Here is a 14,642-nt window from a genome sequence, read left to right on the forward strand (position 1 = left end):
GTTTAAGGAAAAAAAAAAACCAAACCCACAATCCTGCAGCCGGCTCTGAGTCTTTCTAAGAGAAGCGAGTAATGAGAGCGCTGTAACAGATGATTGGTGGATGCGTCTGTGATTTTGATTGTTTTAGCGTTCGGCCAGCCCGGGCTGGAAGGCTCTTACGCATATGTTAAACTGGGAGTGAAAAATAGCTACACTTCTCTGTCTGTATTGCCTGCAGTTACTGGTGCGATTTAAAACCTTGCTTGGTGTCTGTAACCAGCTCATGCATAGCTCTGTAAAATGAGGTAACTGTTTTCAAAATCTCTTCCTAATGAATCATTTGAAATCCCACCAGAACTCACTTCGGAAATTAAGCTATTACTGAAGCAAGTATACCCAAATTGCCTTCAGACTCCAGCATCAGTGTGAATAACAAATGGTGCCTTTGCAGCAGACAAGTCTTGTCCAGCACCCTGCATATTACCTAATTATTTTTTTTAAATGCTGAATGGAACCTTTAGATACCAGGCAGTGCTTTTATAGCTTGTCTATAACCAGTTTTGCTCTGGACCATAAAGGCTCAGTGATATACTGGTGGGCATCTGGACAGACCTGCTCTGGCAGTGTCAGTTGGTTTGGTGCTGTTTGCTTTTGAGGTGGGTGCCTCTGGAAATGTGACCCTATCTCTTGTCGGTTTTCCAGGTGTTCTATGAGCACAGAAGATGGAGCCAAGCTGTATGACGTTTGTCCTCACGTCAGTGACTCGGTGAGCTTCTGATTCTCCTAAGACTCTCTTTGATCAACTTCATCTTGTAAGCTTTTTGTGCAGGAAGGAGGGAGAAAGCAAAACTGTAGGCGTTTATTAATCCTAAAAATTAAAGGATGCATCAGAGATGAAAAACACTTCACTAGATCTTCACTTGAAGTAAGTGTAACAGGATGTAGCTTGAAGGTAATGTTAGTAATGAGCAGGTTTTAGGAGGTATTACAATTAGTCTATCCAACTGCTTTCTTTGCGCACAACTTGCATAAAACATGCAGTCAGATGGCTGATGTCAAGACAGTTCACTGTCTGCTCATTATATCTCTGCGTGCTTGAAAAGGCTCTTACTCCATTTAATGCTTTCAAAACTGTTCCCATTCTGGAAAAGGGCATATTGTTTAAAAGGTGTTCTGCTAGAAGCACGTTTCCAGACCACGTAAAATACCGTCTCTCTTGTTATTGGAGTCCATCGTAGTCTCTGAATGGAGACCTGCCACCATACTGGCGTTTTCCGAATCACATGGTGGGGCAGGTTTTGCTAGATTTTGGGAAAAACGCAGTTCCCTGTGTGATGATGGGATCTAACCTCTCCCACCTTCGAAGGCTGACAGCAGCCTGCTTGTTCTTCCAAACGGCATCAGTAGGGCCTCGCTGCACTCCTGGCAGCAGTGCTGGGAGTTAACTGAAACTGGCGTGTAATTCTTAGGAGCTAGCAATGCAGTCAGCTCTTGTCCTTCCCAGCCTTCAAAGCAAAGGTCCCTTTGATCTAAAACTGCGCTTCTGTTAAAATGTGATGCCTGTTTCTTGAAGAGTAAATGGAATATCAGTTTAGTGGGATATGCTGCTGTGGTTTTCTTGTTCTGTACAGAAAAGGAGTGATCTGTTGCTAGATATTCTCCAGCATCTTAGTCTCTGCTACTTTGGGTTGTGCAGTATGTTTTCCGCTTGCTAACTGGATGTTGCAGCAGCATCCAGCTTCTGGTTACCTGATTTTGAGATACGTTGTTTTGAGTCAGGCTGCCTTTAAAGTGTACATAGTCCTCTGGAGACTTGCTGTTTGGTCTGAAACATGAGTTGTCTCCAGTGTTCCTCTTGATCCCGTACTCAGAATTGCTGTGCGTTAGCTACTTACCTGACTTAGATCTTGTTGCACAGCTCTTAGCCTTTCTGACAAATTAAAAGACTTGATACAGTTTTGTGCTCAGTATTTTGTCTAACCTAAACTGCTCTGTCCGCCCCCACGTTCTGAGTCTTCAGCTCATCAAGTCACTCATATGAGTGGGAAAGAGCTGTAGGAGAGCAGTTGTTGTGTTTGCTGGCCTTGTTTTGTTTTCAAAGAACTGTCATATTAACTAATCCACCTAAGACAGGAATAATACTTACAAACTTAATTTGACAAGCAGAGGAATGAAAGCAGGCATCCTCTGGCTCTGAAAGCTGTAGGTGCTTGAATTAGAGCATGGAAAAGAGATGGGGGTCCTTGCCCAGGACTCAGCCCACCTTGGCCACCTTGTTACTGAGAACACGTGTGGAAACACGCATCTTTTGTCTCTTGTAAGTACCTTTGCTTCTCCCCCACTGAGGCAGTCGTGTTCGGATGTGTTACAGACCGGGTTGCTATAGGAACTGCTGGGCTGGCTTCAGGAGAGGAACGAGCTTTAGGAGATGGGCAACTTGCAGACTTCATAGTTAATCTTACTGATCACAAATGAGAGAAGAGAAATGTTGAAATCTTAAATCTTGAGTCCTTTATGCTGTTTTTTCCCCATGCCTTTCCCCCACAGGGTCTCTTCTTTGATGATTCATATGGCTTTTATCCTGGGCAAGTCCTCATCGGGCCTTCTAAAGTCTTCTCCAGTGTGCAGTGGCTCTCGGGTGTGAAGCCTGTTCTGAGCACAAAGAGCAAGTTCAGAGTGGTGGTGGAAGAGGTAAGGACTGATGAGCTGACACACGGCCGCCTTCTGCACAGGATGGTCCCTGGCTGGTGTTTTGGAGCAGAATCAGCTTGCCACGGTAACCTTCCAAGAGCAAATGCGTTGTGGCTGCGTTATTCTGAGGTGACAAATTTCTCATTGTGGACTGGCAGGACTTGAGTGTGATTTGGCTTTTGCTCCCAAGGGTCCCTGCTGGCACCATATAAGGTGATCACATGCCAATACACTTCGAGGCCAGTACTGCTGATCATTAGGGTAGTAGAAGCACCTCTTCTGTTGAAACTTCATATTGCATGCTATCCAAAAAGAGAGAAATGTTGCTGACTGCTGAAAAAGGGAGCAGCTCTAAGTCCATTAGTATGTCTCTGACTTCGGACTGATTTGTATGTACTATAGCTTCCTTCCCAAGCCAGATGTCATCTGTCTTGAAGTTAAAAACTGTAGAAGCTCTCGGTGTAGGCGAGAGCCACGCTGTGAGAGCACTGTAGTGGTCCTGGATGTGGTGAGACTGCACTTGGCCATCTTAAATGATAAAAGCAGGTTTGCCACTTTCCTTTGCGTAAATGCTCAGATGCTAGACACTGGTCTAGGAAAGCCTCTGAAAAATTGAATTGCTTTCTCTGTCTTGCAGGTACAGGTGGTAGAACTAAAGGTTACTTGGATCACTAAAAGCTTCTGTCCTGGAGGTACTGACAGTGTGAGCCCTCCTCCCTCAGTAATCAGCCAGGAGAACCTGTCCAGGTGAGATCAGTTGAAAACCCCTTCTCACTCCCAGCACCCAGGGCCTGCACAGACTATGGGTGACATGCCTACCAACGGATTAGATACAATGCTGCCGTTTCCAGTGGGTTTTTCTCCTTGTGGTATGCCTGTATATCCTAGAGTTTCAAAAATGTGAGAGAATAGCTTCCAAACTAGTTGAGCAGACAGTTGAGTTACCAGCACAGGGGCTAGCATCCCACCGGTCCTCTCCAAGTACTCTCCAGCTGACAAGTGCATAGAGGAAAGCGGTGTCTGGCAACAGCTCGCTTCTTCCCGTGTCCTTCCACTTGTGTCTGGAGCAGGCTGCACCTCTTAACTGTGTGTGTGCGGTAGGCAGCTAAGGTGTCCTGCTCTGGAGCCAGGCTGGTGCTGAGGGAGCATCTGGTGCCCTCTGCAGGCTGCAGCGGCAACAATGGGCTGGACAAAACTCGGAAAGGAAAGTCAGATGAGTAAAAGCACAGTGCAGCGTGGCTCCTGCCTGGAGTTCATAAGCTGGAGCGGAGCAGCTCTCAGATGACAGCAAAAAGAAGAAAAACAATGACAACTTCAAATGTCTCTTGGCAGCTGTCTCTGGGAGGGGCAGCTAGAAGGAGAGGAGTGACTGGTGTCCCACCCAAACCCTTTGTATCCCCACCCAGCCCCTGGTGAGATTCCCACTCCTCCTTTAGAATTGCGTGCCTGGAAAAGATTTGGTGTGGTTTTAGCTTCTGCCACCCCAGAAGAAGTGCCGTTGGCATGAGGTCATGCGAGCCTTGTGAAGGCCCGGGTCACTGCTAGGTTCTGTTACTGCTTTTGCACTTTGCTCATGGCTGTCTTCCTCTTCGACCAGGGTGAAGCGTCTGGGGTGCTTTGACCATGCCCAAAGGCAGCTTGGGGAAAGGTGCCTCTATGTATTCCCAGATAAAGTGGAACCTGCAAAAATCACCTGTGAATGCCCTGAGAGGAACTGTGTCCTGGGTGAAGGGTCGGTTGCCAAAAAGGTGAGTTGAGGGAGGCATTGACTTTTCTAAGTATTTCTGGTTACTGTGGCTTTTAAAGCAGAAATCTTCCTCGTAGTCATGTGGTCTGAAATGTGACTCCTGAAGTGGTGGTTGTAAAGAGTGATGCCTTGTTGTTGCCAGCAGCGAAGTCACCTTGTACAGCAGTCTGCCCTGGGTGAAGCATGCAGCTAATGCCATGAGAGAACATGAGCAGGACCTTGAACACAGAGGTGTCACCTTGCAGGAGTCAAGCTGTGTCAGAGCTGGTGTGCTCTGACAGCCAGGACCGTAAGACATGCAGCATTTTCATTAGCAGACCTGAGGTTTCTCCTGGAGCTGAACTGTTCAGTTAAATCCTTGCTGCAGTGAGACAAGGAAGCAATCTTTTATTCCTAGGCCAAAGGCATCGTGCTATGGTTTCTACTGTTGGCTGTAGAGCAGCGGTGTTCCTGGAATAACAGGATATCGTCAGTGTGGATGGTGACCGCCCTGCGTAGCTGTGTCTGTTACATAGATTAACTTGTGCAGCCTCTTGTCACCATCCATAACAAAAAGTTCAGAACATGCTTAAAATAGCCTTAAGGAACAAAGCTCACCTTCCTTGGACTAGTCCAGTGCTGCTCCTGAGTAGAACAGTGGTGAGATGCTGGTTTGCAGAATACTCTGGTGCCCGTGAAACGTGCAGAGGCCTGTGGGGGGCTGTCGTCTTCTGTGTGCAAAGCTAACCATTCCCCAGGTTGGCTGGCAGCTTGCTTGAGTGTGCAGCATATTGTCTGACCCAGGTCTGCTTTCCTCTAGGTGAGGCGGCTGCTGAAGAAGCAGATAGTGAAGATCATGTCATGCTCCCCGGAGTCTCAGGGTACCAGTGAAGCCCCTGACAAAGAGTCTGCTGCAGCTGCTGACCAAAAATCAGAAGAACTTAAGCCTGGATCAAAATGTGAGCTGGATGACTCTTCCAACAGTGCACCGAGTCCTGGGGAGAGGAAGGAGGAGCAGCCTGAAGAAATGGGGAAGGAGAAAGGGGGAGCAGCAGCACGACAGCAGCAGCCTCCCTTTCTGCTGAAAGATGAAGGATCATCTGACTACCGGCTTCAGTCCATGGAGCAAGATGCTGATGATGAGGCAGCTGATGACACTGACGACACTAGCTCTGTCACCTCTTCTGCTAGCTCCACTGCCTCATCCCAGAGCGGCAGCGGCACGGGCCGCAAGAAAAGCATCCCTCTTTCCATCAAAAACTTGAAGCGGAAGCACAAGAAGAAGAAGACAAAGATTTCACGAGAGTTTAAACCAGGAGACAGGTGAGTTTCATTTCCAAACCCAGTTATACTTGCCAAAAATCTCCCTTATCGAAGTTCTCGTATGTAAACCACCACCTCAGCTTGGGTGGAGGATGCCTCGTGTTAGGTCACTGCTTGGTAGTAACCGGCAGTGATTATCTTGTGATGACTGTGCAGTGGCCTGTGTGAAATGAGCTTGGTCTCGGTCCAGCTTTTGATGAAACTGGGGCCACGTGACGTGACACCGATGCTGTTCTATTTCAGCTGTGCCTCAAGGCATCGGCAGCGTGTCTGTGCTGCGCTAGGGTGTGTGTGGAGAAAGAGACAGGTGAATAAAGATCGTACAGCTTCAGCATGACACTAATTGGTTACCTCATTGGCAGCTTCTGCTGAGAGGCTGAGGGTAGACCATGCTAGCGGGGACGGACAGCTTATCCGTAGAGAGCTGTCTCCAGATCAGCTCGGAGGTCTGTGCTGGCAGGGGTTTGTGCTGCAGTGGTCTCTGTTAGCCTCACCCTGCTCTGGAGAGAGACTGGCAACTTTTGCCAGCAGTATACTTTTTATTGGGTTTTTTAATGAGCAAAATGCACTCCTTGAGAGCCTTGGAGGAATTCAGTAGCTTGGGGGAGGGAGCATTGCATGTATCTGCCTGTTTCTAGATAAAACTGGATCTTGGCAGCTTTTGCCTTTTACCTAATTTGAGAATGTTTGAACTGTTTTCAGGGGATGCAAAGATGTCTGACAATTGGCTAGCCTGTCTTGCTGGCTTCCCTGGGCCTACTTAGTTGTGTGCAGAACCTGCATCAGAAATGAACTAGTGCAAGATAATATGTGAGAATCCTCCCAGAAAAGTGGCATTATCAGGATTCAGGGGACCCGGTAGTTTGAGAATGCCATGAACTTCATTCACATTTTGTTTGGGTATTTTAGCTTTGCCTGTGTGCAAGGAGAGCTGTTCCTTTAGTCCTTGGGGGTTTTGGAGAAATTGGATTTGAAGGTCACAGACCTCAGCAGAGCAGCATTCGAGTGAAAGGGAAAATGGGAGTGTGTGATAGAGTTCCTGGGAGCTGATTCTCAGTTCACGTTTCACTTCTCACCCCCTGCTGAATGCCTCTACTTCACTAATGGTTTTGTGAAGGAGGGCTTAGCTAGTAAACCTGGTAGCTTTCTGCACCATACAGGCAGTGGGGAGAAATCCCTGTGACAACACAGATGCCTGTGCTGCATCTGGGCAGCTCTGTGCAAGGAAATACAGAGATCAGATATGGGGACACTTTGCAGAGACGACCGTGTCACAGAGAATAAGAAATAGAGGCTTTTTCAGCACAGAGTGTGAAACCCCAGCTGATACTTTGAAGGGCATATGTGACAGCTGGTCACAGCTCTGTGTGAGGGGTCTTCACTGTTTGAATATTCAGACAAAGCTGGTGAGGCCGTCAGTAGGTGTACTGCCAGGCACTGCTGAGAAATGCCGAGTGGATGGGCACGCTGCAGTTAGTCACCAGACCTGATGTGTCAGCTCATGGGCATCTCTGGCTGCAGGGGGCCAACTCAGCATGTGGCATTCCCATCATTTAGTGACCTGCTGCAGCTCTCCAGGTAGCACACAGACCTCTGGTTATTTTTCAGTGAGGATATACAGGGATTTTTACTAATGCCAAGTCATGATTTTTGTTTGTGAAGGAGCATAAACTGCGCTGCAGACAGGACCGTATCATTTCCTTGGGTGGTCTGCCTTCCCACTCTCCCATCCTCAGCTGCACATGCCCTCGCTTCCCCCAGGGAACCATCTGTTGGCATGTCACCCACCACACTTGACCTGTTACAGTTTTGTTTTTCTCTGATCATTTCTGCTGGCCCTACTAGAAACCGTATTATTTCTATTTAAAAATATTTCTCTGACATTCATAAAAACAGTGCTGGAGGAAAACAGTTGTATTTGCCTATTGTGTCTTCTTTATGGTTTGACTTGAAACCAACAGGAATGAGCAGTTGTGTTATGTCTGGAAGGTCTGGCCAGCAAAATAAAGACAAAATTTAAAATCAGCATGGGATTCAATTTGTTCTGTGCTGTAGGAGGCATGAAAATCGTGGAGGGCTTGTTAGAGCCTGTCCAGCTAGACTGCAGCTCTGTTCCTCCTGCCCCCAAGCAACTTGTCTCTGCAAGCTACTCTGTCAAGCTCCACAGCAGAGTACCAGCATGAGGTCCATTGTTGCATGTCTGGGTTTCGTTTCTGAGCTGCAGAGATGCACATGGATGTGTTTGAACAGCTGGGAAGGACGCTTGTCTCTCTTAAACAAAACCGTTTTGCTTTACCTGCATTCAGTGGGTTGCCTTTTTTTTTTAAGTTCTGGAAGGGCTGAGATGGATGCTGCTTTACCTTCCCTTTCCAGTTCCCTGCTCCTAGCTTCAGAGACTCCTCAGAGCTGCCAGGCTAGAAGGTGCTTCGGTGGAGAAGATCTTAAGTTTCAAAGCATTTGAAGCTCGTGTCGTGCCTCTGCCAGGGGTAGAAAGTGGGTGCCAGTAAATGTTAATTTGCTCCGCTAGGAGTAAAAGTGAGGTCAGCATCAGCTCCCTGGAAAGTAAGTGCTCCTGCAGTATAGACTGGCAGCAACATAACAAGTGCAGTGATTGGGAACTCGTCAAAACAAAACCTGCTGTGTAGTTGCTTCCACTGGGACCAGAGGGGTTTCCTGACTTGCTTCCCAGCCTGCTGATACATGGACCTTTGTGTTGCTGAGATCCATCTTGATGCCTGATGTTGGCAGCGTCACGTTCTGGTTGCGCTCATCCACGTTCCCTCTGGTAACGTGTTGGCTTTCTGTGTTCCCAGGGTTGCTGTCGAAGTGGTGACCACGATGACTTCAGCTGACGTGATGTGGCAGGATGGCACTGTGGAGACAAACATTCGCTCCAACGAGCTGATTCCAGTCCATCATCTGGACAACAACGAGTTCTGCCCTGGGGATTTTGTGGTGGACAAAAGAGGTATTGGGTGTCAAAACAATGCTGTCCTCAGGGAACAAACATGCTCTTAATGGCGAAGGATTCTTCAGTCTGGATCTCCTAATGTACATTGAAGCCGTTTTTACGGTAGCCGTTAGTAGTACTCACTTGAGGTAGGCACAGGAGCCTAACGAGGGGCAGGCAGTATTCAGCTGACTTAACGTGAATGTTATTTAAATACCAAAGCTGAACTATGACAACAGGCAAGATGTGGAAGGAATAAATGCCAAGGAGCAAAGCTAGGATTCTCAGTGTTTCTGTAAGGTAGAGGTGTCCCACCTTCTCCTTGGAAGCGCAAATGGCTCTGAGCTCTCTCGCAGAATGAGGGGAGAAATGAACAGCTCCCCTCGGGCTGCTTGCTTTGTATGGCTTGTCTGTCATGACCCTCCATTTCTTTTCTTGGAGGGTTTTGGCATCCAGAGGCACCTTACATCCCTTTTCTTCACCAAACCAATTGGTGATGCTAGTGAGGGTCACAGTACTAATTCAAGGAGACTTACAGCTTTTGGTTATGAAATATTGATGGCACAGCATCTGGCTCTCAGCTCCTCTTTCTTTTCTACCAGGGGTAGACCCTCAACAGCGGGGAGCACAAGGTATTGTCAGGTTGGGAAGAGGGAAAGCTGACTTAGCGAAAAAAGACGCTGTTTTGTGTGTCCATTTCTGAGTAACAGTCTGACTGGTCTTGTGGTTGAGACATAGTTTGTGGAAACTAAAGTTATCCATCAGCTCCAGCTCTGCCATTCTAGTTTGGCTTCTGGGAATCTGTATTCCCCTGTCTGTGAAACATACTCTTTAAGTGGGCTGGGATTCCCACAATTCCTTATGTCCCCCTGTGAAGGATGCTGAGAGGTGGATCCTTTTCAGCCAGATAAATCTGAAAGATGTCTGGATACCAGTGTGCTGGATGACAGCCCAGGCCTAGAGAGGTGGTCCAGGCCCAGCTTTAATGCTGTTGGATCCCCGATGCATGCATGTGCACATGTATACCTGCCTGCCTTCCACCTTTGTTGTCCCGTCCGTTTTTCCAGAGGAGCAAAACTCTTGTGGGTGACACATTTCTAGATGAAGAGCTTGGCAGCCGGGGCTGCTCTCGGGGAGCTCTTGGCCGGCCTGTCCAGAAACTCTGACAGTCTGGATGTGGAGCTAATTTGGAGAGCGGAGCACTAAGGTGACCGTGTGTTTTCTCTTAGTGATAGAGCTCACAAGTGATCCCAAAGTGAATGTGTTCACCCAGTCCAATGCAACGTAGTCTTACTTGACCATCGCTCAATGCCCCCTTAAAATGCGACTCGTTAGCTGAGTACAGTTTTGATGTGTAGGAAGAGCTGTTTTTCCTCTTGCCATTCATAAATGGAAGGTTTCAGCCATGAGAGCTTGGGAGCTGACAGCCTCAGTTGCTGTGCTCCTTCACTTAACTTGTCTTTTTTTCTTTCCTGCCATCACGACCAAAAGCTCAGAGCTCCCAGGACCCAGGGTTATATGGAGTCGTGCAGTCTGGTGACCATATTGGCCGTACCTGTGTGGTGAAGTGGTTCAAGTTGAAATCCAGCGGTGATGATGTGGAGGTAAGTGCAGGAGCCAGTGCCTCTTGGAATCGGCTAAGAAAAGGCAACCACAAAACAGTACAGGCCTCACAGATAAGCCTGAGAGTCAGCTCTGCGGTGGAGTTTGCCCTTGAGGATGGGAACAGCAATGTGCTTTTGGGCCTGGGAGGCTTAGCCGGAGGTGGTGTGGCTTTGTATTTGTAGATGCCTGCAAGGCAGTGAAGACCAAGCAGAGGGTTTACATCCCATAGTCAACGTCAGACTCTGGTATGGATGAAGGTTTTTGCTGAAGTTGTCACAGACAGTTGATTTCTTGAGTTCACTGTAAGAATTTTTCCTTCCCATGTCTTTGCTCTAGTTCATGGTAAAAGAACCTGTCTGTTGCAGGTTGTCTAGTGCTCTGCCAGGCACTGTTGCCTATGGTCAGCCTAAACAGCTCCTTCTCGGGCTTGTAGGAACGCTGTTTTGCAGTCTCGATAGACTGTGGTCTGGTTGGAGACGAGAGGGGGACTGGAACCAACAAATCTGGTGTTCTGCTCTCTGCCTCAGGATGGGAGATCACATTGTTGTAACTTAGCCAGGGCCCTTTGCATCCAGAAGCAGAACATCAGTCTGGCCTGGGGTTGTGCTCCGCTTTACCCATTTCTCATTATTTCTCAGCTCCTGGCTCTCTTCCTCCAGGAGAAATCAGAGGAAAGATGTTTCCCATTAATTGACAAGTTTTTTTGTCAGACACTTCCTGTTGCCTTGGATCGTTTCAAAAGTAAACTCTAACCCTTTGGGCCCCGATGAACTGCTCTGAGAAATCTGGGTGTTCAGAAGGGAATGAAAGTTCTTGCATGTCTCATGATCATAGTGACCTGGAGCCTGAAATAAAGGTGAGGATGAGCAGACCAGACGGCATATCTGCTTCCTTTCATTATTGTTCCTTGATTGATGTGCTACGGGATGAGGTGACAAGAAGGGACACTAGCAGCTCCTTGCAGGCTGTTGGAGCAACTGAAAATTGGCAAAATACAACACTTTCAAGTACTTTCAAGTGTTGAAGGCCTGCTCTGAAGGTCAGTGCAGCATCCTGGGGCTGACGTGTTTGCGTTCTGTCTCCCAACGCAGCTGATCGGGGAGGAGGAGGACGTGAGCGTGTATGATATTGCTGATCATCCAGACTTTCGCTTCCGCACTACTGACATTGTGATTCGCATTGGCAACTCGGACGGAGCCACAGCTAAGGAGGACGAGGTGGGTTCTGGGCAGAGTTATGTGACCGTGTTGTCACCAGGTATTAGTGGAAACGCTTGAAAGAGGCAGTAGGAGGGCCTTAAGCCCCACAGGGGCATCCTAAACTGCCTTGCTTGCTACTTCTGTGTCGGTGTCCGCTGCTGTCATGAGTAACACATCAGATCTCTTAGTCTGGAGATGAAACCTTGAAATCCTTTGACCTTGGTGACAGAGTCTATAGCAGAGCAATAGCAAAGTCAAGACAAGAATCAAACATACGCCTGGAGGGTTTTAATAACTTGCTTAGGATTTCAGAGTAACTTCTATTACGAAGATTTTCTTTGGGCTCCTGAGCGAGAGTGAAGGTGGATTTGTCATGAAACCAGTTTCACTTGGCAACAGAAGACTGGTGTTCTGGTTTTCATCTGAGTTATGTACGTGTTAATTTTGTTGAGCTGATTAATCTACTGGGGAGGAAGAGGGAAGGATTTGTATTATAGAGGATACACTCTTTGCTAGGAAACAGCCTTCCTCACTGTCCGGGGAAGACCTCCAGCTTTTGAGACTGCTGCCCTAAAAAAGGGTTAAAAGGTATAGCGTGGCTCTTACTGCAGTTCTAGTTTCAGCAGCACAAAACCCATCTGAGCCTGCTCAGCTGACCTACATAACCTTCTTCTAGTGCAAGATGCTACTTACTGTGCACGCCCTGTGCCAACTGTGACTTGTCTGTTCATGCCTGCACACTCCCTGCTGGAGGAAGCTGCTGTGAGCCCCTGATGCTGGGTGTGGGAGCGTAGGGCTGGCCACTGGCACCCCACTAGAGGGCAGCCCCATTCAGGGGAAGGTCCTGTCCCCTTGCTGGCACAGCCCCAGCAGTGCTGCCTGTGGAAAGGCCACAGCCCTGCCATGGCCCTGGTCCTGATCAGAAGTCAGGATCTACCGCCAGACCAGCCCTCCTGGTCCTCTCCTCCTTGGAGGGGGAGAGATTTTCCCCATCTCCATGGCAGTGTTGTGGGGTTTTTCATGGAAACATTATCTGTAGGATTCTTCACCCCCTTAGCATGGGACCCCAGGACTTCTGCCACTTCTGCGGCAGGCTGCAATCATTGCTTTAGGTGGATCTCCGTCCTGGGGAATATCTGTTTCTCAAAAGCTTCTCTGCACTGAAATGTCTGGGAAAGAAAAGGGCCTGACAAACTGCTCTTGTTTCCATAGCCTTCAGTCGGACAGGTGGCTCGCGTGGATGTCAGCAGTAAAGTGGAAGTGGTGTGGGCTGATAACTCCAAGACTATCATTCTGCCTCAGGTGAGGTCCTGTTCCAGCTCGTGATATCCCTGTAATCCTTAGCTGAGTGACAAGTCTTGGTTTTAAATCCTGGATGTGGAGAGATTCACTCTGTAAGAGAATCTTGCTCTATTGCTGCCTTCCCATATGATAGGGTGGCTTCCCACTTCTGGTAGCACAAGTAAGTCCTTCCGTTGTCAGGAGCACTGGGCAACTAATTGGTCATCACTGCTCTTGAATATAGAGAACAGGAAAGTATGGGCGGACTGCTGCCTTTGCACTGCGTGTTCACAGCCCTGCTCCTGGCCTGCAGCACCTTCTGCTTTGCTGAGGGGGTTGCAGAGCGCAGGGATCGTCAGTTCTGACTTGAGCCCAGGTTCACTGCGTTGCCCAAGGCACTGCTGAAAGACGATTGCTTGCTCTGTCTTGCTTGTGGAATGGCACCACAGTGGGGTGGTTTTTTGCTGAAGAAGCTCCTCTAGTAGCTGGACTGGTGCCACAAGTTGTCACCTTAGCTAACCCAGGGATCATACCCAAATCTCTTCCCAGGACAGGGAGGGAAGGGTTGAGTGTGAGTTTAAAAATATAGGTACAGTCATACTGCTAATCCACTTAACCCCATTGATTTGTCTTCTGCATTGTTCTAAGGTTTTTGTTGTACTGTCTTGTAATCTTATTCACTACTCCACGTACAGTTTAATCCCATGTCTCTTCTCCTTGTTGCCTCAAATTAAGGCAGACAGCCTAAAGATAAGAGAAGACCTGCTTCTGTAGGGTCCCATCTCCATCACTGTGACAAAGAACACCACTGCCTCTGCTGCAGAGATGCATTTGCGAGTGAAAAGTACTTGATCAAGATTTCTTTTTAAACCGAGCAGCTCTGCATTAATTACAGTAGAATAGTCAATGCCTGCACTATGGCAGTGGACTAGAGCGTTACAAAGCAGGCTGCTGTCTCCCTTCCCCCTGTTGTCACATGTGCTTGGATCACAGGCACAATCAGAGGTCTGATGTGCGTTCCACAAAGGGCTGTTCTCACACTGCGGTGCCGGGGCTCTGCAGCAGCTCCTGCTGTGTCACGCCAGTCCCTTCGATTCTGCTCGTCTGTGTAATTATGGGAGTTGGGGAAATGTCAGGAGCATGAATTATCAGTTGGTAAAACCATGATTTATCAATGCCTGTCCATGTGCCCAGAGACAAGCTGTCTGGGTGCTTTTTCTCAGCTCTAAAAATAAAGATGGCATAACTGGCTAATTAACTTTCCGACTCAGATTTGGATTAGCTTTGAGGGCAGTGAGTTTTGATGGCTTTTCCTGCCTGCAGTCACTTGTGTTGATCCCAACTAACCTCTGCTGGCTGCCTGTCTCCGGGTGGCACAGGACTGGCTAAACAGTGCTGGTTCAGTTCAAGGCTTTGACAAGACGACTGAGCGTCCATGAGCTTTAGCCTCTGGGGCCATATCTTGCAAGATTAAGGGGATTCTTGGGCTGTCATTCAAGTGTCGGAAGCCTGTGGATAAAACGCTCTATTTTGTAACTATCACCACAGCCCTGTAAAGCTGTTCTTGCTCCCCTGCTTAAGTGTAGGTGCTCGTAGTTGGAGCGTGTCTGTGAGCCTCTGCAGGGGGACCTTGTGAGAGATGTAGCATGTGCAAAAGCGTAATGATAAGAGGTGAGGCTAGACAGAGTGTGGATGGATCCAGCTTCCAGTAGTGAAGGGGGAGAGAAGGTTTTATGGAAGAGCTTGTTCAGCAACTTGGGTTAGGCTTCATTGTCCCAGCTGAATTTTAAGCAGTAGTGACATACAACAGCTAAAGCAGCGTAGCAAGGCTCTGATGGCAAGTAGTGTGTGCTGCAGGAGAAGAAAGCTGGTATGGGAATGTTTTGCT

At 48.2% G+C, this 14,642-nt stretch overlaps 1 protein-coding gene across 2 annotated transcripts in view; it reads left to right on the forward strand.

Moving 5' to 3' along the window:
* UBE2O (ubiquitin conjugating enzyme E2 O) overlaps positions 1-14,642 on the forward strand; it is a 63,981-nt gene that overhangs the window by 42,592 nt on the left and 6,747 nt on the right. For both annotated transcript variants that reach the window (XM_086473568.1, XM_086473569.1), the window contains exons 5-13: positions 682-745; positions 2,527-2,670; positions 3,308-3,417; positions 4,268-4,418; positions 5,217-5,719; positions 8,533-8,687; positions 10,161-10,273; positions 11,366-11,491; positions 12,686-12,775. In XM_086473568.1, the coding sequence (XP_086329694.1) occupies positions 682-745; positions 2,527-2,670; positions 3,308-3,417; positions 4,268-4,418; positions 5,217-5,719; positions 8,533-8,687; positions 10,161-10,273; positions 11,366-11,491; positions 12,686-12,775 (1,456 nt within the window). The remainder of the gene's footprint in view (positions 1-681; positions 746-2,526; positions 2,671-3,307; positions 3,418-4,267; positions 4,419-5,216; positions 5,720-8,532; positions 8,688-10,160; positions 10,274-11,365; positions 11,492-12,685; positions 12,776-14,642) is intronic.

This window comes from Leptosomus discolor, chromosome 15 (assembly GCF_034619465.1).
Source record: "Leptosomus discolor isolate bLepDis1 chromosome 15, bLepDis1.hap2, whole genome shotgun sequence".
NCBI classification, from domain to species: Eukaryota; Metazoa; Chordata; class Aves; order Leptosomiformes; family Leptosomidae; genus Leptosomus; species Leptosomus discolor.